The sequence below is a fragment of the Pteronotus mesoamericanus genome, unplaced genomic scaffold (genome assembly GCF_021234165.1).
Source record: "Pteronotus mesoamericanus isolate MK-2021 breed Mesoamerican mustached bat unplaced genomic scaffold, CSHL_Meso_final scaffold_21, whole genome shotgun sequence".
NCBI lineage: Eukaryota > Metazoa > Chordata > Mammalia > Chiroptera > Mormoopidae > Pteronotus > Pteronotus mesoamericanus.
The window spans coordinates 4,642,639-4,670,177 of record NW_026555310.1 but is presented as its reverse complement, the minus strand read 5'-3'; the positions used below and the strand labels follow the sequence as shown (position 1 = coordinate 4,670,177).

The window sequence follows — 27,539 nt, the reverse complement described above, 5'->3', positions numbered from 1 at the left end:
GTTAGTAGGGTCAATATCCCTATATTGTGAACGAACATGTAGTGAGTATCTGATTCTTAGAACAGGAACCTAATTTCTTTCAATCTGCATCCATCTCCCCAACAATGAAGTACTCCAGATGTTTTAATGTATACAGAGCATCTGGAAATATTTTGATAATATGAATATTCATCAAGTAGAAAACTATCCTGAGACATGAATACTATTGTTGGTAATTTTGCCAACACCTCAACTAGAGAAAAATCTATGTTAGGAAGACTTTCTCCGTGGGCTAAAAGAGAACTAACATCTGCTAAGACTCATTTATCCTAATCTTAAAATGTTAACTGGCAGTGTCTGTATTCAGTAAAATGGGAAACACAGGTATCTAACTAAAGGTGCCTTAACTCTTCAACCAAAGTCTTTGTTGGTTTGCTGATATACATGTTTTTATTTGCTCAGTGTTTTTTCTTAAGACTACTGTACATGTTTATTTTTTCTTAAAACATAAAGTCCTAAAATGTAGGCACTCTCCTCCCAGCATGCAAAGAAAGGAAAAATTTGGTGTCCAATGGCTTCTAGCATCAGTCCTGAAAAAAATTCTTAATTAGCTTATGGATTTCCAGGAATTCGGGATAGAGTCATTAATGAGTTTGACATCGCAGAGGAGGGTTGAAGCACTTTTAATCACAGGAGAGTAAACAATAGTATAAACTGTTAACAGCTCACCCAGTGGCTGTTGTCCTCCTCCAGCCCTCAGCTCACCCTCTCCCACCCCCCAACTCCCTGTGTACCATTGAGTAAAGAGCAGGGTATCAGCAGCTGTCCCTGTCGCTACCAGGTGGCAGGAAGCAGATCGGACTAGGGGCCACAGCAATCCTGGCCATTCATCCATGGTTTTTCTGTTTCTACATAACTTTATGTGAAATATTCCAGCTCCAAAGGAAGAACAGTGCAGAAACCGGTGGCTGTTCCATTCAGATGGCCAGGGCCTCAAGAGTCATGGGCAACGAGGGAGGGGACAGTCCAGAGCCAGCATACTTCAAGATGCAGCCAAGTCTGGGATTGAGGTGGATTCAAGGGGGACCCGGCAAGGCCTAGTGGTCCCAGTTCAGAATTGCGCCCTAACCCAGGCAATGAAATGCATGCACATGCACAAATGCACATGCACACACACAAATGCACACACACAGAGCAAATAATATTATTGAAAGGACCTGGAGGCTATTAAATACAAAATGGCAGAGTTTTTTAAAAAGTGAAAATATTTGCTTCTTTGATTCTCCTCAGTGCCCTGCAGACCCCTAGTCACAGGAGTGTAGATGTGGGGAGGCCCAAGAGGAGTAGGCTGCCAGTGGCCCTACAAGTCCATGTGGCTGAAGTCCTTATACCAATCATTTTACTCTTCAGCCCAGTAGCTGCCTCCCATGTGACCATTCACCCGATTGGCACCATTGCTGGAGCTGCTGCTACAGGAGCTTTTTGTGTTGGAGGTCATATCTTCTTCCTCTGAGCTGCTCTCCACATCACTGCGATCATCCTTAGACACCTATATGGGATTGGCCCAAAGGAGAAAAGGTGAGGAGAGAATTTCTGGAACTAGAAGAGAGACAAATCCCACAGAGCCCATGGGTGGGCACCGTTCCCAATCTGGCCTACTTTCTGGCAGTACCTGACTCAAAATATTATCTGGACCATGTGTACTGTTGTATCTTTTGCCTGTATCCTGGGCTTCCCTCTCATCATCTCTGTTTTTGTTCTCTATGGAATAAGTAGCTACTTTGGTCAAGGGGTGTAAGTTTTAGGACCAGCCTAAGAGAGCTGAAACCATTCACTGAGTCCTGATTTAGGTCTGAAGGACACTCCAGACACCCTTTCTCCCGTTCCATCTCAAAAAATAGAAAAGGCCAACATAATAATGCATGTGGCTGTCATTGTTATATCTATCTCCTGGTGGTTGTCGCCACTGAAGTTATTCACACAGGTTATCCTGAGTTTTGCTAACTCAAAAGATGATCCATACTGGGCCTTTTTCAGCAGTTCTATTCTTTCTGGGCTCAACTATCAACATCCTGTGACATCATTTCTCCAATCTTCTCCCCTTTCCCAGGACCAAGATCACTTCTCTCGTGTAACTTTGGCATCTATCTCCGAGATCCACATGGTGGAAAGTGGGTTGGCAGACAGGCAGAAAAAGAGTCCTGTTCCCAGTCATGCTACTGTCTGTGAATTTTTACTGCCTAACTTCAGCTTTTTTGTTTTATATTTTCAAATGAAGAATTTGGCTTAGAGTAGTGTTTTCAAATCTAAATTATCCTGCATATCAAAAAAAAAAATTTCAAATTCTCTACAATGGACCATAAAAGTAAAAGAGAGAAACCCAGTGAGACCTATGTCAGACTTCTGACCTCCAGAACTGAAGGATAATAAATGTGTGCTGTTTCTAAAATAAATAAAGGAGGAGGAAGGGGGTGTGAAGAAAACAAAACGGTAATTGTTGTTTTGAAGAAGTGGGGCACTTGCTTTGGTTAGCTCTAAGATTCTGTTAAAAGCTGTTGACCTCTGAACTCAGATAACTAATTGATTGTCTGATCTTTAGGTAATTTCTAACAGTGTGTCTAGATCTGAGGTAAAGGGAGGCTCAATAAGGCAGCGGGGAGGGAAGGAAAACAGAGAGGAAAAAAAAGGAGTAGACTCCATTCTTGCGTCCACTTAGGAAAATCTGGCAACTTGAACTCCAGTCAACAACGGCCCTACAGGTCAGGAGAGGGGGCATGCTCTCAGACAACATGGGAACAGAAAAGAAAGCAAGAAGGAAGACAAACACATTCAGAAAGACATGCTTTACTGAATACTAGAAGCACAGATACACTTACATGCAAGAGATGAAACTGTCCAGCTCCCACCAGGCAGAGAAAAAAGGAAGGAGGTGAGAAAAGAGTGGAGAGTACAGAGTCTGGGTCTAATCCTTCTTGGATCAGTCACCTGGTCAGGAAAGAAAAGCAGGGGAGAGAAGAGATGTCCAGTAGCTACAGCAAGATGTGCAGGCACACTGTGCAAGTTCTGTAACCAACTGCAGCTGTAAGGAACAGACACAGAGGTCATATATGCCCAGGTAACACTACATCCCTTTCTCCTAGAGTCGGTGTGCCCTCTAGCAGAGCATCTCTTCCTTGGCATTCTGTATTACCAAAGGCTGAATGCCCAGCCCTTGGGCTGATTAAAGCTTCACTGCTTCAGAACTTGGATTCACTTAAGGAATTTTGTCATTAAATGACACCTTTCTTTGTGCTTTTGAGCTCTGAGCATAAAATGGGTATTCGAAACCCTAAATACCCATCTCATTTAGGACACTTGCCTCATGCAGCAGTGGGGTGAGGCCAGTACTTAATCCCTTACATAAACCATATTTTGAGTATCAGAGTGTGGTCATCTTGGGGTGGCTTTTGAACCAACACAACCCACTAGGCAATCTCTACTCTTACAGTTTTTATCTTGGAGCTCTGTATATGATTTCCTTTGAAAAACAGCTCTTGCCCTGGCCAGGTAGCTCAGTTGGTTACAATATTGACCAGATATGCCAGAGTTGCAGGTTCAATCCCCAGTCAGGACACATAAAAAAATCACCCAATAAATGCATGAATAAGTGGAACAACAAATTGATGTTTCTCTCTCTCAAATCAATAAATCTAAAAAAACAATTAGCTCTGACTGCTGTGGCTCAGTGGGTTGGGCATCATTCTGCAAACTGAAAGGTCACTAGTTTGATTCCTAGTCAGAGCACACGTGTGGGTTGCAGGCCAGGTACTCCAGTTGAGGGTGTGCAGGAGGCAACTGATCGATGTTTCTCTCACACACTGCATTTCTCTCCCTCCTTTCCCCTCTCTAAAAATAAATAAATAAAATTTAAAAAAAAAAGAAAAAAGGCTCTCTAGCTAAAACTATAAAATATGGAATCCACTGAAGTAGGTAAGGGGTAGGAAATGGCTAAGGCCACCTCTAAAACTTAATCCTGTTCATTATTTAACAGTCATTTCTAAAGGGCAAGAAGAAGGAAGATCCTTCCTCTTACACCTAAGTCATGTCCTAAGAGTCTAACTACTCAAACTTAGAGAAAAGATGTAAACTCTGATCCCTAGGCTTTTTGCTGGGTCTGTTTGTACAAATGGGGCTTTCCAGGCTAGATTAAGAGAGAAAGTCCACTGAGTAATACTAATCTTTCTACCCAGCCCCAAAGAAAGAAGCCATCTCTCATACTAACCTTTCCTCGGATCAAGGCTTTGAAAGCAATTCGTGCAATTAGGTAGGACCAGATGACATGTAGAACCTGTAGGGTCAGGAGAAGGCCATTGAAGAGCCACCAGGAGGGATAGGGCCCAATCATCTCCCAACTCTCAAAGAGGGTCGTGTTCAGAATCCTAGAAGAGGGAGACCAATGGTCAGATTCTAAAGTCAATGCCAGGCAGATGAGGTTGAAGTTGAGTTCCCTGGGAAGTAGAACCTGTGTGTTTTCTCCCTACACTTCTCTCAGTTTAAGTTCCATGGATATTTACCCACAGTGAGAAAGAAATAAGGAAAGGGAGCCTATGAAGATTTTTTATTTTTTAGGGGCAGGGGAAGATCTCTATCTACCTCCTTCCCTCCCTTCCTCTCTCTTTCTAAAAATCAATCAATCAAAAAAAAAAAGTTGGTGGCTGATTCCTTCAGACTAAGCACTGACTTTGTACTATCAAGTAGTGAGTATAGAAGTGAGAAGTGTGTGTGTGTGTGTTGGTCAAGGTAGGGGAGAGGGTGCAGGGCAGGAAAACAAGCAAGAGCCTGAGAATTTTTTAATCAGCGCAAAAGAAAGCAAAGGAATTACTCAGGCATGAAATGAGAACTGTTCTTCAGAGATGAGCCAGGAAAGCCACAGTCAAGTGAGTTGGATGCTCTGAGTCTGGATCATGCCTCACTAGAAATATAATGCAAGGGAACCAAGGTCCTGTGAGAGCCCATAAAGGTCAGGTTAGGTCAAGAAAAAAGCAGGGCAATCAGGTTCTTGGTGGTCTACTTCCGAAACTGACAAAAGGTGTCATTAGCTACATACCTACCACAGCTCCACAGCCCGAACACTTACCAGGATGGATAGATTCCTAGACGTGTGACCATAAAAACAGCACTGAAGATCACAAAAAGGGTGTCACAGAGACGCTGATACTTGGCATAGTTGGCTAGCTTGGCTGCCTGGAGAAAGGAAGGTAAGAACTGAATTGAGGAAAGTCTGTTCTCAGGAAGAAAAGGAGACAAAGAGGAATAAAGAGGAAAGAGAGGATGGGGTCCTACCTCTAGCAAGAAGTCTGAGGCATCATGTAGACACATGACCAGAGTTCCTACCCGAACCATATTGTTGATGTACGAGAATGTGATGAGCGCAATGGTGGCCAAGTGATGCACAAACATGATCAGGAAGTCCTAGGAAGGAATGGAAATAGAAGAGGCAAATATAGGCAAGGCCATAGAGATGCCAGCCTAGTCAATGCCCTACATTTTCCTCTGAGGATTTTGCCCCATCCTTAGAAGTTCCATTTTATTTAAACTCTCCATTAGGAAAGTGCCCAGATGCAAACTCTACATCAGTGACTGACCGATAATCTATGTTAATATAGCTCAGAACATACTTAAATGTCTAATTTCATCTTGGATTCCAATGCCAAAGTTAGACCTGGAGAAATCTCTAAATGCCTGAGTTATCAGACATAGCTAATAAATACTTCTCGGTCCACTGAGGGACAGACAATTGGAGAAGACAGGTGAATTTGGGTCAGAGAAACATGGATGAAACCAATATAATGGTACATTCTAGCTTTTGAGTTGGGGATGGGGTCGCAAGTATACATTCCAGTATGTTTTCAAATCAACATATATATTACAAACCTTTTATATTTGTGTCATGTATTAAAATAACATCTTAATAAGGGGATCTGTGTCTCCTGAACATAGGAGAGTGAAAGGCATCTGAATTGCATATCAAGTTTTTAGGTTACACAACAGCAACCCATATTAGTCTCAGTCCGTTCCCATAAATGCTAACTTTGGTTTTCTTCACCAAAGATAACCACAAGTTAGTAACAGATTAGGGTTAGAGCTGACGGAACTACATTATATCAAGTGGGCAATAATAAGAGGCAAAGATTATATCTGCTTATAAAAAACTTAAGTAATTTCCGATAGCAAGAAAAAGGTAAATGAAATAATCTAAAACCTCTTCCATCTGAAATTCTTTGAGTAAGTGGGCTCACCAAGGAGGGAAAGCAGACAGAGAACAAGGATACCTAATGTCAAGCAAAAGCCAGGTTTAGCCTTTATGAATTCAGGCCTTGTCCTGGATCATGACTTGCAATTCCTAAGTTGTGACTAGTTTCCTGAGCTTTATACATGTAAAAACCTTAGAGAAAAATAAAGAAAGGGGAATGTTTAGCTCGCTAACTGTTCTCATCCTGGCTACCCTGAATTCCTCAAATATACTTCCTCATTAGTCAAGTCTCATTTCTGAGAACATTACAAAGAGCTATTGTTCCCGTCAAACCTACTTTCTCCCTATTTTGTAGTCCCATTCAGGAGAGAGAATCCATCACAATGGCAGTAATGGTAGCTGCTAGGAAGGAGGATATAATAAGTTAGGAAATCGAGGGAGCCAGTGTCCTTACCTTTCTTTTAATGTCTGTAAACTGAGAAAACATAAGAGACCAATAAAAGGCCAATTCCATGATATAATAGTAATAAAGTCCACTTGTGAGAGGCTGGAAGAAAGAAAGAAGTAGTTAGAATACCAACTAGTCAAAGAGTCACTCTATCTCTGCAACTTCCTCTGCCTTGGAAGACCAACACCCAAAATTATTAGACATCTGCAATAGCTAACAGGCTTCGGGTTGGTATGAAGACTTAAACCTCGTACCTCTGCCCTTTCATATACATATCTTCAGCTCTCATCTTTTAGAGATCAGATAAAGTTAATACATACTATAGCATGATCAAACAATTAACACTTTTTCAGAGATTAAATACACTCAGGCCTCCCTTCTTCCATCCTGCTAGCAGCCCCCTGACATTTTTCCAGTATAGATTAGGGGGATTCCAAGTTACCCTTGATTCAAAAGGGACACCTAAATCAGAAAACACCTCACTAATGCCAGTGAGCTGCTTTACTTGCCAGCCCAATTAGGGTGAATATAATGGGGAGCTAGAACAAAAAGATCACTGAATTTCATAGCTATGGGAGCCCAGAAATAGATACCCTGAATATATTACTTGAAGAGACTCAACCCCTACTCCCTTAAGGACATCAGAGAAATGTGCCACCTGCTCTGTGACAGCACTCTCCCCCACCCCACTTTACACACAAATATAAGGCCCCTGCCTTGAAAGGGCTCAGGTCCTACCTGGTATGGATAGCTATGCCAGCACTGTCGGGTATCCCAAAACCAAGCTGACTAAGAGAAAACAGATAATCCAGGTCAGTTTTCAGTATTCTCCCCTGGCTCACTTATATATTGTATTTTTGCCATGTATAATGCGCACTTTTTTGCCCAAATTTTTGAGAGAAAAATAAGGATGTGCATTATACATGGGTAGTACTAATTCCATATCCATAAAAATGTTTTTAATTCTTTTACTTATGCTTATGCGTTAAAAGTGTAACTCTGGAAAACAATAACAGTATCCATATGCAAAATAATACCCTGGAATATGATAATTGGTTTCGTTTTTAAACATAAATAAATAAAAAAATTGAATTAAAAAATTAAAACGGAAGATTTTTCTCCTGAAAGTTTGGGCCAAAAACAAGGGTGCGCATTATACATGGGAGTGCATTGTACACGGCAAAATATGGTAATCCCCCCTCTCTATGATATAAGGGGAAAAGGGAGAAGGGAACTAAAAAGGGATCCATCTTGACAGAATTCAGAAATCCTTTAAGGGTAAATAAAGTGCTAGGGTTTTCTTATGGAACTTAAAGTGTTACTACAAATAGAAAAATCATGCTTTGAGGTAAATAAAAGCAGGAAGAACTCTAGGATAGTTTTTGAAAGCATCACCATCTGGGATGTATTGTAGATAGGAAGACAGGAAGACAATGATTCCATCTGATAACCAAGAGAAAGATCTCCATATCAAAGATTCCAAAGTCAAAAATAGTTAACTTCTAATGGAGTTTCAATTATGTCCTTTAAGGAATTTGTGCATTTCATCTAAGTTGCTGAATTTATTACTATTAAATTGTTCATAATGTTGTCTTATTATCCTTTTAATATCTATAAGATCTGTAGTGATAATCCCTTTTACTCTCTGATATCAGTAATTTTTCTCTTTTTTTCCAGAAGCTTATTGATTTTAATCAAACCTTTCAAAGAACCAACTTTTGGGTTTATTAGTTTCTTCCATTGTTTGCCTAATTCCTATTTCATTAATTTTTGCTTATTTTTAATTATTTCTTTCCTTTAACTTACTTAGGGTTTGCTTTGCTCCTTTCTTCCAGATCTTAAAATGAAAACGTAAGATCACTGATTTTTAAAGCTTTCTTTTTTTCCTAACATAAACATTTAAAGTTATAAATTTCCCTCTAAGCATGCTTTTGCTGCATCCCACAGATTTTGGTATGTTGTATTTTCAGCATCATTCGATTCAAAATATTTAAAAATTTCCCTTGTGATTTTGTGTGTGGTCCACGGATTATGTAGCAGAGTTGCTTAACTTCCCAATATTTTCTGCAGATTTTATTATTATTGATTTCTAACTTAATTCCATTATGATCAGAGAACACATTTTGTAAAATTTCAATTTTAAAGTTTACTGAGATTTATTTATTCACTCACTCACTCACTCACTCACTCACTCATTCATGCATGCATTCTCCATGTCCCTCCATTCACAATACAGACTAGGCAAAGGGTGCAGGCTGAGGTGTACATGGGGTGGGTTTACTCTGCCTCCTCTGTCTGTACAGTCAGTGGAAGAACACAGCCTGTGGGAAGCACCAGGAGGCCAAGATTTATTTTACGGCCTACCATATGGTCTACTTTAGTTGATGTTTCATGTGCACTGGAAAATTATATATATGTTCAGCTGTTGGTGTAGTGTCCTGTTAGTGTCAATTAGGTCAAATTTGTTGATTCTGTTGTTGAAAACTATATCTTTAGTGGTATTTTTCTGTCTAGTGATTTAGTCAATTACATAGAAGAGTATTAAAATCTTCAAGAATGATTGTGTCTTTGTCTATCCTCATCCTTCAGTTCTGCCTCTTTTTGCTTCATACATTTTGAAGTCTTAATTACATAATTTAGAAAAGGCTGATGCTGTGAAAAAAACAAACAAACGTGGAATCAGATATCAAAAAGCCTGAAATTCTTTGACAACTAACTGAAAAGTAAAAATTTACTTTTAAACGGTTACTGATTCTATTTCTGTAACTGTCTCCTCCCTGGAAGAACAAAATTTTTGTCTACTTTGCAAACCATCGTGTATTATACTGATTTAATCAACTTAGTATTAGCATTATTTAGGGAAGAAACAGTAGAGTTATGAGGTTACTGAAGTCAGGCCCCAGACAGAAGGCAACCACTTCACATATAAACTTGGCCTATCGGCATCACAGAGAAAAAGGGAAAAATAGAGATCTAACGGCTTTTAAGTCATCCCTAGAGATATAGGCATGATTAAAACCCAAGAGAAAACCAGAGAAAGTTCATACTCACCGACCAAAGAAATCTAATTCCGTAGCAGAATATGCATAAATAAAAAGTGAATCTCCACCTGGATGGGTAGAGTAGAGGTTAGATGAATACTCACTCAAAAAGTCTTTGAGGCTAAAGAAGATAGCAGATTTGGGGATAAGGTAGTTACTGGTGAGAAAGAAGATAAGTCCCCAGAATAGGGACAAATACTGTTATCTCAAAAGCCAAAACGATAGGCACGTTTCAGCCTGTGTTTAAAATAGATTTCCATAAGTGTATACTGGCTTAAAACAACTTTTCTTCCACATCAGACTCCCTGATGATAGGATCTATTATTTTATTTTGCGCAATAATGATAAATACAGTGCTCAGTGTCCAGAGGAAAATTAATAAAAACCCAGTGAAATGAAGCATAGTATGTCCAGAGAAGGGATGCTTCCCACCAAAAATGTCCATTTACAGCAAGCTGGTACTACTGCTACCAAGGTGTACAAGGGTGTGCAGGACATGTCTACCTATGTGAAGGAATTCACTCCCAATTTATTTGGGAAAGAGGAACAAAATGGAGCTACATCTAACTCAGTGGCAAGTATGTCGAAGAAACTAAGGGTGGCCAGTCTTCCAGATCTCTTCTTTGCTGACTATAATAGAGTTAGCCCTCCACTTTCATCAACTGTTGTGCTAATAATAGAAGTGATTTCCAAGAAGAAAACCTCAGTCCAGTCATGCCCCACCCTCCTCCTCACTCCCCACCTCCCTCTGCACACCTACATGCTTTCACAGAATTTAGTGAGCGTTGGGGGCTTGTCCTGATTCCTCCGATGGCGAAACCAGCATTGGATTTTTCGTATGTCCCAGTCCAGTTGCTTTGACAGGCCCTCCAGCCTTTTTTCATCAGGATACTGTAGATATATTGACCAGAGAACATGTCTTTTTCTTCAAACCTCTCGTTAAATCCCTTTGACTAGTTGAGTGGCAAAGGGGTGATAACTACAGTGGCTCAAGTGACATTTATCTTTCCAGGTTTCATCTCAAAAAGTCATCTCAATAGTAAGAAGTACTATTTCACATTATCAAGGACTTTTTACCACTCACCTATACACATCCTTGTTTGGTCTTCTCCCTCCAGCCTAAGCTGAGTAGAAAAGACATTAAAATCCCAAACTGCAAATGCTATCAGCTCCCATCTTAATTATGCAACTAGGTACTGACAAAAGCTGAGCAGGGAAGAACAAAATTGAGCATGATGTGTCTGGGGAGCATGGGGTGGTAGTGACTGCTAGGCCTAAAACTCCAGTGTATGTAGAAGCCGACTTATATCTTGGCCCAAAGGTATTTTCCTGAGGGGATAATGTTCTCCTCATAGATATAATGACTATCCAAACATGAAAGATCATCCCATCCTACCTTACCCTTGGAGATTCCTGTTCTTTACCTTCCCCTGCCCTATGGAGCAACCCGTCATATGAATCTTCTCTGTTTCTTTGCCCACTTACCTTGGTAATAGATATGAACACCTTTTCAAGGATGGCATTGGGTTGGGCCAGATAAGGACCACTGTCCTGGATGCCAACATGGAGTGCACAGGGTTTAGCAATAAACCTGGAATGGAGAAAAGCCCAAAAGCCAATTCTAAATATGGTTTGCTAAACATGAAGGAAAGATCTTGATTAGGGGACTGATAAGAAAAAGGGGAAACACTTCGCCGAGAGCTAGGACCATTTGATTCTGCCACTGACTCCCTTGAGATGTGACCTGTTTAAGAGATATTGGACCATAAGCTCCCTTTCCATTTTTCTCTGGCTTTCCTTATCACATTTTGCGCTTTAAAGTCAGAAAGACCTAGGTCAAATCACTAATCTACCATTTACTGTCTGTATAAACTTGGGCAGTTTATTTAATCTCTGTAAGCCTGTTTTTCATCTGTAAGATGAAGATAATATCAACCCACATCTTTGCTACACAATGTAAGGCCCACAAGTCAAAAACATTATTGGCTTTTCCTGGCAGCTTTATAGAAATGCAGAACTTGAACACCATCCCAGACCTGCAAAATCAAATTCTGTGTCAACAAGATCTCTGGGTAATTCACATGACCATTAAACTGTTAGAAGAATCTTTTAAGTATTCAGTGAGATAACATATGAAGAACCTGGAACAAGGGAAGTGCTTAACAATTGGTAGGTTTCTTGCCCTGGCTGGTGTGGCTCAGTGGATTGAGTGCCAGTCTGCAAATCAAAGAGTTGCTGGTTCAATTCCCAGTCAGGGTACATGCCTGGGTTACGGGTTAAGGACCTCAGTAAGGGCTGCTCGAGAGGCAACAATGCACTGATGTTTCTCTCCTCCTCTTTCTCCCTTCTTTACCCTCTCTAAAAATAAATAAATAAAATCTTAAAAGTACAAATAAGATGGTAGGTTTCCTTACATTAGCAGATCAGAAAGATCTTTTTTTTTTTTTTAACTGACTTTTAGAAAGGAGGGGAGAGATAGACAGACAGATTATCAATTTGCTGTTGCACTTTTTTATACATTCACTGTTTGATTCTTCTACATGCCCTGACTGGGGATTGAACTGGCAAACTTGGTATACTGTGACGATGCCTGAACCAACTGAGCTACCCAGCCAGGGCCAGGAAGATCTTAACTGCAGGGAAAAGTAAAATTGAGGCTGAGCTCTTCCTAAATATAAATATCCTGGGTCATGGTCATACCTAATAAAAAGGTTATGGAAATATTTAGAAGAAATAAGGGTCTGGCTGGTGTGGCTCAGTGGATCAAGTGCTGACCGGCAAACCAAAAAAAGAGGTTACCAGTTCGAGTCCCAGTCAGGGCACATGCCTGGGCTGCGGGCTAGGTCACCAGTTGGGGGTGTGCGAGAGGCAACCCATTGATGTTTCTCTCTCACAGAGTCGTTTCTCTTCCTCTTTCTCCCTCCCTTCTCGTCTTTCTAAAAGTAAATAAAATCTTTAAACAATTTTTTAAAGAAAACCCAGTCCTAGATTATACCACTAATAAATCATTTAAATTTGGCCAACTCACTTAAATCTTGATTTTTTGTTTTATCAAGAAGGGGTTATATGAGGTGATTTTTAAGTTTTTTGCTATATCTTAGATTATACAGTGTTACCATTGATTGTAATTAATTCCTAACTTTTACGTCTTTGAGAATTGAGAAACTATTCCTTGGTTCTTCAAGAAAGATCTGCCTCTCCACAACTATATATATTTGTGAGCATCAATCAGATCTAGGAATAACTCCATATAGTCACTTTGGGGATAAGCCAAAACCAGTTTTAGCTCTCTTAGCATCTTAGGGAGTCTCACAATAAAATTACAGCTGGGAGGCCTAAGATGGGAGTGCTCATGACCTATTTTTGTGGTCTGCATTTGAATCCAGAATTTATCTCTAAGGGAGGGACTGAGAATAAGACACTTTGTTTATCTTCTATGAAAATGTTTACCCTTATCACCAAAGCTCCTGAGCCATGGGGAAACATTTATTCAGAGCACAAAGTTAGCTGCATCTTAACTGATTCTCTCCTCTCTTATGCCGGTGGTACACAAGTTTCGTTCAAGGGCCAATGCTAGTACATACTTTAATTTGTAATTCCGGGTATAAAACCCCACTCTTGTTTAAACTCATGAACACAGGATACACAGAGAATACTGCTTTTGTATTTACCAAGGCTCTGTGTTCAGTAGTTGCTCAGTATCTGACAAGTGAGAGGTTCAGTGAATCCCACCCTTGCTCTATGAGCTCAGTTTGGACCCAGGATTCATGAGCATCCAGAGGAGTAATTAAGGTAGCCATTACCTGCTTTTATGTTGGTGACATATCAGAGATAAAAGCACTCAATCATCTCTGTCTGTCTCCTCCATCTCCTCTTATCTACATTAATGGTATGAACAGGTAGATGAAAAACCAAAAAACAGCCTTTTCGATTCTTACCCTTACCCCCAATGACGGTCTCTCCCTCAATCCAGGAGCAGTCAAGTGATTAAACGTCTCAAAGTTAGGCAGACTGTAACAGTTAAGAGGTTTCGCGAAAGCTCATTTTAAAGATGAAATGACATGATATGCATGCCTAGTGCAGTCCCTGACACTTCATGAGCATTCAGTAAAAGGCAGAGGTTATTATTTTACTAGAAACTGATAGTTCAGTCTGGGTACCCTGACAGTACCTCTGACAGGCAAGAAGAGCAAGAAATCCTCTTTCATACAACAGGGGCAGTTTGTACCCTGCTCACCTGGGTGAAGCCAAGATAAATTTCTTATTATCTGTAATTTGGAGTGGACTTAATATCCTACAGTGTCGTAAGTTCACATCCTGCCCTCATTAGTTCACAGAGTTCAATGAAAGGCATAAAGCTATTGGCAGCATCCAGTCAGCTACAGCTGTACAGATCCTAAGAAAATTTATTTGACAAATATTTATTGGGCATCTATTTTGGGCACAAATCCCAAAACCAATAATAAGGACTTATGGTTGGAAAAGCATTTTTCTGTGATAAAACAAATGAATACACAGGCTTATTTATGCATTTAATGAATTACCTTAATGAAGAAAGTGAAATTATTTTAAATTACCATACTACTTCAAAGAAGTTCAGACTTAATCATGTACTAATTCTATATCATTTACAGGGCATTTAGTAGAATTTATAAAATAGGTTAGTAAAACTCCAGGCAAAGAGCTTGGCATTCATCAGTTCTGCAAAACTGGCACTTTTCCAAGTATGCTCTGGGGGCTCCCGGGGTCTCAGAGACCCTTTCAGGATTTTAAGGTTAAAACTATTCTTTTAATAATTCTGTAACTTCATAATAATTACATTCTCTCTAATTTTCATGAGTGTACAGCAGAATCTTCCACAGGTTATGATAAATTGCAACAGACAATGCAGAAGCTGACATGAGAATACAGCTGCCAGATATTAAAGAGACTTGCAAAAATGCAAATACTATTCTACCCACATTTTTCTTTTGTTTTGGAAAATACTTTTCATTGTGTTAGTTATATTAACAATATAATCAATTTATTGTTATTTGTAAGTGAATTAATAGTATTAGATTATTTTTCATTTTAATTTCTAGAACAGTACATATTGATAGGTATTATTCATATAAACAAAAATACTCTGTGGTACTTGATAATTTTTAAGAGTATAAAGGATTCCTGACAACATAGTTTGCAAACTGCTGTGCCAGATGACACTGAGAAATCAAACTTCTCTTGTCATTCTCTGTCCTCTCCAGGATCAACTTGTTGCCCAAGTTTTAAAATCATTTGTAACATTAGACTTCCCTTAGCCTTCAAGTCTGAATAAGTAGACACTGAGTGGTATGTAATAGTAAGGTACTCCTTTCAACCTGCCACTCTAGGAACATGAGTCTAATGACCCAGCCTGATTGTAATGTGTCTGTCCTGCTTTGTAGAGATCATTTCAATTTGCCCTTTCCCTGCCCTCCAGATACATGGCAGCAGCTGACCTAAGCCTGGGTTAGTTAAGATGAAATTACTAACTATGTTGCTTTTTTCATGCCGAAGATAGGCATTATACTAACACTGCTATCTTTGTGATTCATTGCAACATTATTGAAGGATATGAACTATACACAAATATATTAGAAAATCTAGATCAAGCTTCTCAACTGGGCTATACTTATGCTGAGATGCTGCTTAATTCTCAGGGTGGTCCATGAGGCCTATGGTAGCCAGAAACCCTTAGTCTGTAGCCTTGGACTCGCTCACGTACCCCACTGTGCAATGCACATTTTTATCTCTACATGCAACAACATAGTTGAGTTGGGAAGCAATGGTTTAGATCAATCTCTGGAAAAATACAAAGTGTCAAAATTGATATACAAAAAGAAAAATAACCAGAGAAACTGAAATAGGGAATGGGATGACGGGAAAAATCCAATAAAAAGAGAAAAGTCTTATATAGACTGAGGATGGTATATCATTAGGTGAATACTGAGTAACTAAATTATCTGAAGCTGAAATGCTCCCCACTACGCATAGACTCAGAATTCTCTCTCTCTGTCTCTGTCTCTGTCTCTCTCTCACACTCACACACACACACACACACACACACACACGCACGCTCAGTGGGGGCACGAGAAAGAAAGAGGGTAGCTGAGATGATGATTAAAGTTTCTTAGGGCCAAATATAGTCTGTTTAGAGAATTTAATACTTAAGTACACAGCAGCATCTGAAAGTCCTCCTCCAAAACATATGTGCCCCTAAGAGGAAAATGCAGAGTCCCATAGAAAAGAGATTCAGGCCCTGGCCGGGTAATTCAGTTGGTTAGGGTATGACCCCGATATGCCAAGGTTGCAGGTTCAATCCCAGGTCAGGGCACATACAAGAATCAACCACTGAAAGCATAAATAAGTGTAACAACAAATCAGTGTTTCTCTCTCTCTTCCCACCCCCTAAAAATCAATTAAAAAAAAGTTCCAGAGAGTCCCTGCCCTTTACAACTGAATTGTTTACAAACCAATCATATTAAAAATTGGAGTGGTTTCTGCAGGATGGAAAGAGAAGAGAGTAAAAAGGACATTCAGGCAGAGAGAACAGCAGGTACTAAAACAGAGATGAGAAAGTGTTGCCCTGAACAGTGTGGCTCAGTTGGTTGGGCCTCATCCCACAAAGCAAAAGGTCGTCAGTTCGATTCCTGGGCAGGGCACATGCCCAAGTTGCAGGTTTGGTCCCTGGCTGAGGCAACTGATTGATGTTTCTCTCCCTCTTTTCTCCTCTCTCTCAAAATAAATGAAATCTTAAAAAAAAAAAAGTGTATTGGAGGTGGGGGTGATGGTGGCAACACTGACCGGAGGGAAAAAAACTATACAGGTAGTTAGGGGCCAGATCACAGGTGCCTTGTATGTTATGCAAAGTTTGATCTTTATCCAATAGTTCAGACCAGGGGCAGAGATGAGATGAATGGATCTGTATATTAATAAAGAATTGTCACCAGCTGAAGACTATTGTAAAAAAGCCATGACCTAAGCAATGAAGCCCTGAACTAAGGCTATAGAAATAGAAAGGATGGATTCATGAGATGCTTAGGAGGTAAAACTGACAGGACTTGGTGACTGAATAGATGTAAGAGGCAAAAGAAGTCAAGCATGTCTTCCATGTTTCTGGCTTGGGAAACTAAGTTGATTATGGTGCCTCAATCAAGTAGAAAATAAGGTAAGAAAAGCAAATTTGGGAGTGATATGAGTTGTGTATATGCTGAAGTGGATCACTGAAATGGAACTGTCTAGTAAGCAAATAAACTTGGAAAAGGAACTTGAATGAGATATACACACACACATCTGAGGAAAAAAAAAGAAAGAGGCCAAGAGAATAAGAATATAGGTGGTAGCTAAAATTGTGGGGGTAGATGTGACTACAGAAGAAAGGAATATAAACTAAAAAGAGAACCAAGATCAGAATCCTGGGGAACAAGCATAAAAGGTGAATTTAGGGGACAGGAAGGCCAGAGGTGGAGTCCTATCAAATGATATAGAAATCCAATAGCCACTGGATTTAGCAATTTGGAGATCTTTGATAACCTTTACCAAAGAAATTCCTCTAAGTAAAATGGAGGCTCTAAAAGATAGTAATGAATTATAGCAGTGAAAGATATGAGGAGGAGGAAGAAAGAAGTGGAAATAGCCAAGACTCTCAAGAATCTGGTTTAAGAGAAGGGAATGCCATCAACTTCCTGAATCAGAACCACTCTATCTAAAATATCCTTGCTTTTCGGTACATTCACTCACCGATCAGAAATTTCATTCTATTTATTTCTCTGGTTTTCTCCTATTATCTTCAGTCCAGCTCTCTACTTGTTTCTTCTCATCAGACCTTAAATATGCTGGTTTCCCCATTTACAAAGGCTCTCCTCCCTGTCCCCTACACCCTCTGGCTTTCTCCTACCTCATAACCGAAGTTCTTGAAGTTTTCTCCTCCTGACTTCTCTTCTAACTCCCACTCATTCCTCAACACTTACGCCTCCCTCATCTGGCTTCTGTCCCTTCACTTCATTGACGCTGGTCTTGCCAAAGTTGTCAGATGATCTTACTGTGAAATCAAATAGGTGTTTTTCAGTCCTGCATCTTACCTGATCACTCAGCACCATTTTGTACTGTTGACCATGCCCTCCCTCGTCAAACGATCTTTTCTTAGCTTCCTTACTGCCGTACCCCTCCTAGTTTTCTCCCCTCTCTGGCAGTAGAACTAGACTGCTTGGTATGCACTGCTAGTTGAATCACCTTGGACAAGGTACTTAACTTTCTCCATGCTTCAGGTTTTTTAATGTGTAAAATAAGGATAATAATAGTATCTACCTACCTCATAAAGTTACTATGTTTAGCACTTACAACAGTGCCTGGAACAAAGTTAAGTATACTGATTAAGTGCTAACTATGATCAAATATTGCCTAGCTGTCATACCGCTTATCTCCTTTTGGGTTTATTTTTCCTTAATAAGGTGTTTCCTCAGGGTTCTATGTAGCTTCTTTTCTTCCTCTACACCCTCACCCTAGGTGATTTCACTCAATTACAGCAGAGGATGGTCCACGTACCCCAAAGGTTCCTGAGATACTCTCTGGAGGTCGATTAAGTCAAAGCTATTTTCATATAATATTAAGACATTATTTGCCTTTGTTACTGTCTTGATATTTGCAATTATGGTACAAAGCAATGGTGGGTAAAACTAATGGCATCTGAGCACAAATCAAGGCAGTGGTGCCAATCTGTAGTAGTAGCGAGTTGGCTGAAAAATCCATTAGGTTTTTCCGTAAAATAAAAGACACATTTTTCATTTCACCAATAACTTTATTGATCTGGATATTTTAAGTGTGTCAGCTATCTCCCACTAGTGGCTCCTAGTGGGTAGAGGCCAGAGTAGCTGTTAAACATCTTCCAATGCATAAGACAGCCCCACAGCAAAGAATTATTTGGCCAAAATGTCAGTAGTACTAACTAACTTCGCAAACCACTTTTGACACGTTCAGTCAGTCACAGCACCTTCTCCATATACGGCACAATCTTTTTTTGTGTGTTTCAATTGTGTTTTTACTTTTCTTGAAATAATAAAGCATAATATGCTGAAAATGTTGCATATTTTCTTCCACCTTCATTATTAAAATGGCTGCACAAAAATCCACCAATTTTGGTAGGTTTCTTTAAATGCACACTGATATGACAGCTGTCACAATACAATCTAACACAATCGTTTAGAATGAAGTTAAAGACAACAAAGTACTACTAGAACCATCATATGGAAAAAATGTAAAGGACTTTTTGGCCAACCCAATAGCTATTATTATTCCTTGCTATGTCCCCTGCGTTAAAAAAAGAAAAAAAGCTAGTTTCCCTTAAGAATGCCCTTGATGAAAAAAACCCGAATGATTAATTTTATTACTCTCAACCACTGAGTACATTGTTTAAAAGTATTCTGTGATAAAATGGGAAGTACACAGAAAGCACTTTTGCTGCACACCTAAGAACATATATGGTTGTCTCAAAGAAATGCAGTTGGCCCTGCCTGGTGTGGTTCAGTGGATTGAGTGCCAGCCTGTGAACCAAAGGGTCACTGGTTTGATTCCCAGACAGGGCACATGCCTGAGTTGAGGACCAGGTAGGTCCCTAGTTGGGGGTGCGTGAAAGGCAACCACACATTGATGTTTCTCTGCCTCTCTTTTTCCCTCCCTTCCTCTCTCTATAAACAAACAAATCAATCTAAAAAAAGAAAAAAGAAAAAAAAAAGAAATGCACTTGGTTGACTGAGCTGTGTGCTGAACAAAAGCATTTTCATTGAATACCAATTTTACTTGACAGAATGACCAAGAGATAAACTAAGGCTATTCAGATCTAGGTTTTTAGAAAACATTTTCTTGAAAACGAATGAAATAAGCCTGTCATTTAAAAAGACAAACATTGTTGCCAATGATAAAATTCAAGCTTTCAAGTGAAAATTAGAATATTAGAGAACTTATATCCACGTTTGAGCTTGACGATACTTCAAGATTTTTCTGATATGATTGATTACAATGAGGTTAACTAATATGATTTTAAAATATTGTATAATGAGATGCATTGACATTTGGGAGATCTATATACCTCAGTGAACCAGTATTTTTCAAATGACCAATACATGATATTCATTCAAGGTATAAGACCAATGAATTTTAACATGAATAAAATGCTCATTGATACAGTTTCAGATTCTACAATACAACCATCCTTTAAGAAATTACTACTTGTTGTGTTTTGGTATAGTATGAAAGAAAAAAATACTTCCTTATTCCAATGACATATCTGTGTGAAGTTTGTCTTTATTTACGTACTTCAACCAACACATTACAAGAGACTGAATGCAGAAGCCACTGAGGAGAATCCAGTTATTTTATTAAGCCAGACATTAAAGAGATTTGCAAAAATGTAAAATCAATTCTGTTCTAACTAAGTATGCTTTCTTTTGGAAAATAATTATTTTTCAAAAGTGTTATTTATGTTAACAATGTAACAAGTTTACTATTGTTATTTTAATGAAATAGTGAATACATTTCTTAAATTTCTCAATTTTAATTTCAAATATGGAAAAATTGATAGGTATATGGAACCCACACAAACAAAAGCTCCTTTGGGAGCCTCAATAATATTTAAAAATGAAAAAGAAGATGAGAACAGAAAAATAGTTAAGGATTTCTAAATTACACTAACACTATTCATTTATGTGCTTATAACTGTCAGCATTTTATTATCTTGTATATTCCATACACACATGCATCCACGTCAGTGTATTTTTTTCTGAGTAACTTCTTAAGAGGATAGGGTTTTTGCTATGTATAAGCAAATGTGTGTTGTATACATTGCTGCACACATATGAGCTTCCTGTGCACAAGGTGCATCAAAGACATCTATACCAAATCCATTATTTCTTGCATTGTCTGTGCATAAGTAATTTTTGCATTTTCTTTAGAGGACTATTTTCTTTTTAATGGCAAATGTGTTCTTACAACAAAACAGAAACAGACTAAAAAGAAAAGGACCTCTATGACATATATTATTCTAAACCATGACAAGGCATATAATGTGGATTTATACCAGACTAGCCTTCATTCTTTATCTACTTGCAGCAAAGTTATCTGCACTTAGACCTATAACAGGGCCTTACAAAATTAAGATGACTAATACCTGTGCAATTTAATGTACCTACTAGTACTGTGATGAGAAAAAAGAATGAGCATCCTGCTTACATCTTACATTTCTATAAGGGAACTAAGTCTTGAGATAAGAATTACTTAGATTATGTATGTTCAATTGCTTCAGATAGACACAAACTGATTTAAGACCAAGTTGTAGTTATATTGCACAGTAGCTAGTAAATATTTTACTTGCTATAGAGCAACAGTGCTCAAAGTGTGGATGGAAAACTGCTGGGGATTCCTGAGACTCATTGTTTAAAGAATTCCTCCCTTTCCCAACTACATACATACATTACTTTCATTAACCATTTTTATCTTTTTTTAAATGAAAGAGTGATTATACAACTTAATGCATTTGCTTAAATAGAAACACACAAACTCAAGTGTGCCAAATAAGAGGTGGATTAGAAAAAAACGTTAACAAAAAGCTCTTTCTCAAGAAGTTTTTACCATTCTTCATAGTCCAACAAATAAGTGTTTGTTAGAGAGATATTATGCCTATGTGTTAGTCAACAACTGTTAAAAGGAATCAAAATCACCTCCTCCAGACTCCCATACATTTATTACACTGTATTTTACATACATTCATTTGCACATACATTTTTTTAAAAAAGATTTTATTTATTTATTTTTAGAGAGGGGAAGGGAGGGAGAGAGAGAAGGAGAGAAACATCATTGTGCAAGGGAAACAGATTAGATGCCTCTCCAACCAGAGACCTGGCCCCCAACACAGGCATGTGCCCTGACTGGGAATCAAACCAGCAACCTTTTGGTTTGCAAGGCAGTGCCCAACCCAACTGAGCCAAACCAGTCAGAGCTATACATACATTTATTACACTCTATTTTAACCACTGCTTTTCTTGTTCTGTTCCTGATGGTAGCCATCATGACTTATTTACCTTTTTATTCTTGGCACATAGTTTGATATATGGCAATCTGTTTTAGTTTGAGACTGTCAGTACCTATCATTGAGAGTTCTTACAAATGCTGACACTAACTAAAAGCTATAGACTACAACAAATATTCTCCAGAAACTCCATAATTTTCAGGAGAGATATAATAGTGTGACTATTCTCTGCCTTACCAAGGCTGTGCAGAGCCCATGTATATTTAGCTACTTGACAAACTTGTTTGTTTACAGATCATTAACTAATCAACTGAGAAGATATATGCAGAAAAGCAAAACTACAGAGTAATGCTTGGCAAAAGGTACCGTCAATAGAAGATTACACTTAAGAAGACTATAACAATTAAATCATTCAGGAAATAATTTACATCTTAGAAATCCCATTTTTACTACAACTTTTTTAAAGACCTATTTTCAAAGTCTGATATACGTAGGACTTTAGTCTGATATACCTAGTCTGATATACCTAGGACTTTACATAGTCTGATATACCACAGACTGATACAACTTTTGGTCCTAAAATACTCAATCAAATGTGAGTCTATTAAATTCTCTTCTTGGTTATTAATATTTGTTTGAGCCACAATCAGCAGCACTGTTCCACGGAAATAAAGTGTGAGCCACATATTTAATTTTAAATTTTCTAATAGCCAAAGAAAGAGGTGAAATTAATTTTGATAATACACTTTGTTTAACCTGATATATTCAAAATACTAATATGTCAATCTGTAATCAATGTTAAAAATCAGGATATTTTACTTTTTTTTGCATCAAGATTTCAAAATCTAGTATGTATTTTACACTTACAACACATCTTAGTTCTGAGTAGTCACATGTGAAATCCCTAAAAGCTAGCAGCTACTGTACTAACTAGTGGCTACTGTACTTACTGCACAGCAGAGTTCTAAGTGATTCAGAGAGAATTTGTCTTCCTATCTGGAAAAACTGCCTTCCTACCTAAGGAAATTAGTTTCAGATTTTTTTTTTTTTTTTTTTTTTTAGTTAGAAGTGATTATGGTTAACTCCTTTTGCAGTAACACCTCAAATAACTTCCCCAAAGATAAAGTAGGAGTGGATTCAGTACAAAGAACTCAAAACTCAGGTGAATTCTTTAGAAGGTAGCATTTATCTGCCTAAAAATACCTCTGGAGAGGAAGCCAAAATAGGTATTATTTCTCCCTTCCCACTCTATAGGGAGAGTACAGATTTCACTCGCTGCCTCCTCTTTCATGAATTTCCTCTTTACTCATCTAGGAGACCCTAGTGTTCTGACTCAGGAAGTGGCTAAAAGCAAAAATGTACGACATGTTTTTTTAAGTGGCAAATATATTGTCTCCAGAGATAAGCCAGGAACCTGACCTCAGGCATGACAGCATTCAGGGTTTTCTGTAGAGCATCAGCATCTACTGCACAAAAAGGGCTAGAGAAAATTTTCCTATAGAGAGGAGGGACACATTAGGCTTCTGACCATCTGGAGTTTATTAAGAGGTGGATTCTTAGACAAGGGCAGGGTCACATAACCATCTTTTTCAATCTGGCTCTGCTGGATCTGCAAACCTGATTTAATTCTGTAATTTACAATTCAATAACGCCCAACAGAACACCTTTAGGGATGCAGTGGAATGAGCAGTTTCCCTTACAGCTTAGTTAGCAGCTTTGTCCATTCTTCCTAAAGCTTCTCTTCCCTGTCTAGAGGACCTCCTAACAGTGGGTTGCAATGCTGTGACATGAAAAGGATCTAGGGGGGGACAGCAGGGCTGTCAGGAAGAAGAAAAAAAGTTCTTCCTCTTAGGGCAATGGGGGAGAACAGGAAAACAAAAGGCAGTATATAGCAGAGGTAGCAAGGTTTACAAGAGGAAAATGAAATGAGTGGTTAAGAAAAATGCGCGCGCGCGCGCACACACACACACACACACACACACACACACACACACACAAAATGAGTCATTACTCCTGTTGCCAGTTACATGACAGGCCAGCAAATGAGGACGTTCAGTCCCAGGTGAGAGAGAATGGTACTGAGAAGGCTCTTTAAGACACCCCAGTGAGGCTGCATAGGAAGTAACAAGAGAGACGGGATTGGAATAATGAATGAGCAGCAAGGAGAGTTCTAATTTATCTCCTGTATAATTTACAAAATAACTTTCTTCTGGCAATATAAAGCTCCTATTGCAATGTCATGTTCAAAATAGATGAGCCTATATAGCTCCAACGGTGTCAATATTAAGTCTCAAGCTCCCACTTGATCCCAAGTAACAAGTGCTCAAGGGACTAGATGTTAAATCTCAAACAATTTATCTTTAAGATCCAATTTAAGACATAGCAGACCTAGCTTGAATCACTCTTTCCCTCAGATCTCAATCGCCAACATAATATTAAAGAGAAGTTTTTAGAAATAGGAAGAATTTATCTCTCTTTTGATAGGCACAAGGTAGCATGAATTTGTGTATGGGGGAGTGAAGAAAGAGAAAGAGAAGCTATAGGAAGGTGCCCGACCTGCAAATATAGTATAGTGAAATTTAAGAATAGAAAAAAAAGAATTACAGTTTTGTTTCTCTTAATCCAGCCAAAATATCTATTTCAGACTGAAGATTGAGATTTCAGTTACTCCTCTGGGCAACTGGATATGTGAAGGTGGACTTTTCTCAAACTGTCAATAGTATTTACTGACCATATGCTACATCCAAGGCAATTTTGCACGGTGCAGGCCCTCACAATGCAGCCAGTCAGCAGAGACCCACAAAAGAGAGCCTCGTGTTCTTTGGTAGGTAGTTTTCTCCTATCTGCAATTCTTTAGCAAAAACACATTATAGTAAATAATCGAGAATAAGATGAACATGGCCCCGGCCAGGTAGCTCAGTTGGTTAGAGCGTCGTCCCCATACACTAAGGTTGTGGGTTTGATCTCTGGTCAGGGCACATAAAAGAAGCAACCAATGAATGCATTTGAGGCACAAAAAAGTTATATTTCTCCCCCACCCCTTCTCTAAAATCAATAAATGAAAATTAAAAAAAAAAAAAAAGATGAGCATTGAATTTGTTCTCAAAATTCTAGAATACTAGGAACAGGAGGTTAAATCTTAACCCTTGAAAGGGGGTTAAGAAACAGGGAAAGATGGCCACATTATACAGTGTCAAGAGCCCTGGGCTGGGGAAAAAGATCTAGATCTTGGTTCTAGTATGCAGCCTCTGAAAAGCGGCAGGACGTGGCTAAGCCTTAGTTTAATTGTCTGTAAGAGGAGACTGGAATTCTAGCTCTTATAATCTATAATGACTACAGAATTGCTTCCAGAAACTAAGTTGGTGGGATTTGAGAAATGAGAAAATTAGGAAAGATGACTCACTATCAATATTTCTAATATATCTTTTACTATACTCTAAGAACAGCTTCTATTTACTACCTTTATGAAAGACCAGCACAGTAAGAGAAACTGAATTCAGCAGTCAATTTTATTGCTAACTAAAGTAGTAGGTCTTAAAGAGAAACAAAATAGCAAGACTGCTTCTAGGGTTAAACTTTCCTAAGATCAAACAAGAGATGAACAAGGTACAGTCCTTGCTAGCCAAGAAACATCATACTAGAATGCTTTCAGCTTAGTATTCCCAAGCATCCATACTCCCCTGATATTGGAGCACCATAGAAACATCAGATAGAATTCCCACAGATAAACGATCTTTTCCAGTGGCTTTGCCAGTGGATATACTATAGTCTTCAGCCATCCAGAGGAACTCTTTGGAAATCTGAAGATAATGCAAGTTTATATAAAACAGGTGTTTATAAGTAACAAGCTATTTCCTCTTGCCATTAATGTGCAGACATTTTCACATTGATGTATATCTATATGAGAAGCACAGAATCTTTTCCGAGGACAATGAACTTTTTGAATTGTGTATTTTCCTTTTTAGTTATTACACTTTCTCTTTTTTTCAGCCCTCATATTGATGCTAAGGTAGAGAGTACCTGGATCTAGGTTACTCCTAAGAGAAACAAGTAGTTTGTGTCTCCATCCCAATAACATTCGTACAATGACTATAATTTAAAAATTGCACCCCTAAGTTCCCAAGGACCCATAAAAGGCATTTAGATATTTGTATTTCACTTGCTTCAGTTGAAAGCATCTTTATTTTTGCACTTGAAGTCTGGCAGAGCACTTTGATGACAATATACAAACACTATGGATAAATGGATGAATGACTAGCTAGCTACATATAACAAATAATTTTTGATAGATTTTGTGTCTTAAATAGTAGGGAAAGCAAACAAGCAGTCCAAAACAGATAACACTAATATTCCAGAGAGTAAGAGATTATTTTATCTGTAACATCCTCGAAAGGGCATTCCTGCTCTAGATGAAGGCCAAATGAACAAAAGATGTCAAAGTGCCACCTTCATTACCTGAGACCTAGTGGAAAGAAGTCTCCTTTCCAGAGTCTGAGTAGGCTTGACCAAAATCACCCACAGCTATTTAAGTCCACATTATACAATCACCAGATCAAGGTCTCGGTGATATCTTTATTTTAGACAGTTAGATACAATCCAGTCCCTCAAAAAGGTGAAATCACTTTTTCCAACACATGGCCAAACAAAGTATATTGTGATCCTGCTAAACTCGGAAGTTTGGTTCAACATAGTTCTCTCATAAGTCCGAGGGCTCTCCATCCTTTCAAGATGACCACTCCTCCTTCAAGATGACCACTCCCCCTTCCAGCTCGGGCCTCCAAGGCCCGTTCAACTAATGTGACACCTTTCCATACTTCCCAAGCCTCAGGCTCCACCACACCCTACCCCTACCAGATTTCTACTCTCCTCTGGCTCCGGCGGAATTTATTGAAACACACACACACACACACACACACACACACACACACACATCCATAAACTGACAAACCAAGGTTTAGGGCCTAACCAATCCGTTTCCTTCAACTCTCAGAAGCCACAGTGTCCTCACAAATCTTAGATTCCTTTGAACCTGCTCCTTTTGCTTGGAACGTCTGGTTCTTGCGTTGACCCTCCAGCTTCCATGGCCCCAACTAGCTCAGGTTCCCGTGGCCCCTTTCCTGTTCCTCGCTTCGGGTTCTTGGCCACAGCTCACAGGTCTGTAGAGTCCTTGAAGGTTGGGAGGAGGCCTAAGACGCCCCCCGCCCAAGCGACCTCCGGGATCTAAAATTAAATGGGCCCGGCGTCCCCCTCGACTCTCACTACTTCATTGTCCAAGCCCCAAACTCGGTCTTTGCCTAGGTTCCGTGACCACCTCGGCCACCCTCGGTGCATCCCGCGCGGCGGCCCAAGCTGCCCCAGCCCCCTGCTTCCGGGCTTTCCCTATAGTTCTGCTTCCGGTCCTCAGCCTCTCCCCTGCAGCAGCTCCACCGGCCCGCGCCCCCGGCCCTCCGCGCCGCTCGCTTGCCGGCTCTCACCGCTCGAAGAGCAGCCTCACGGAGAATACGCCCGCCGCCAGCGGGAACACTGAGAGGATGTGCCGGGCCTGCGGGTAGCCGTAGCCGTCGCCCGGGCCCTCCAGGTCTGCCCAGCTCACGTTCTGGGGCATCCAGAAGCGTTCGCTCCACAGCCAGCCCCACAGCAGGCCCAGGGCTCCCGCCACCGCTGTCGCCATCTTACGCCCGCCCCGCGGCCGCCACAACCTCAGCAGCCGCCACAGCCAACGGAACCCGTGGGGAGGCGGCCCCGGGGCGGGGCCGGGCCGGCGGCCACCCCCTTCCGGCCCCTTCTGGTTCCCGGCGCGTC

The 27,539-nt window shown here is 39.6% G+C and overlaps 1 protein-coding gene and 1 non-coding gene across 5 annotated transcripts; both read right to left on the bottom strand.

Annotated features, from left to right (window-relative positions):
* Positions 1 to 500: 500 nt before the first annotated feature.
* Positions 501 to 27,485, bottom strand: CERS5 (ceramide synthase 5). 4 transcript variants are annotated; one of them, XM_054591127.1, is made up of 11 exons: positions 27,212 to 27,457; positions 11,186 to 11,291; positions 10,461 to 10,591; positions 9,711 to 9,768; positions 7,398 to 7,448; positions 6,666 to 6,758; positions 5,302 to 5,430; positions 5,096 to 5,202; positions 4,241 to 4,397; positions 2,856 to 2,964; positions 1,394 to 1,528 (listed from the first exon to the last, which is right to left on the bottom strand). In XM_054591127.1, the coding sequence occupies exons 1-11, from the start codon at positions 27,406 to 27,408 to the stop codon at positions 1,521 to 1,523; spliced, it is 1,146 nt and encodes a 381-aa protein (XP_054447102.1). In that variant the 5' UTR covers positions 27,409 to 27,457; the 3' UTR covers positions 1,394 to 1,520. The 4 variants fall into 4 exon arrangements, with proteins under 4 accessions (XP_054447101.1, XP_054447104.1, XP_054447102.1 ...); XM_054591126.1 differs by lacking the exon at positions 2,856 to 2,964 and having other exon boundaries at positions 501 to 1,528; positions 27,212 to 27,485; XM_054591129.1 differs by lacking the exon at positions 2,856 to 2,964 and having other exon boundaries at positions 501 to 1,528; positions 10,457 to 10,591; positions 27,212 to 27,348.
* Positions 8,871 to 9,002, bottom strand: LOC129085182 (small nucleolar RNA SNORA51). Its single transcript, XR_008530681.1, has one exon. It is a non-coding gene; the product is annotated as a small nucleolar RNA SNORA51 (small nucleolar RNA).
* Positions 27,486 to 27,539: the final 54 nt, after the last annotated feature.

Excerpts from the sequence above, each read along its gene's own strand:
- CERS5 (XM_054591126.1), bottom strand. The coding sequence starts at position 27,408 with ATGGCGACAGCGGTGGCGGGAGCCCTGGGCCTGCTGTGGGGCTGGCTG. Across the intron at positions 11,292-27,211 it reads GTGAGGCTGCTCTTCGAGCG|GTTTATTGCTAAACCCTGTG; the intron begins GTGAGAGCCGGC and ends TCTCCATTCCAG. Across the intron at positions 5,431-6,665 it reads TTACAGACATTAAAAGAAAG|GACTTCCTGATCATGTTTGT; the intron begins GTAAGGACACTG and ends ATTCCTTCCTAG.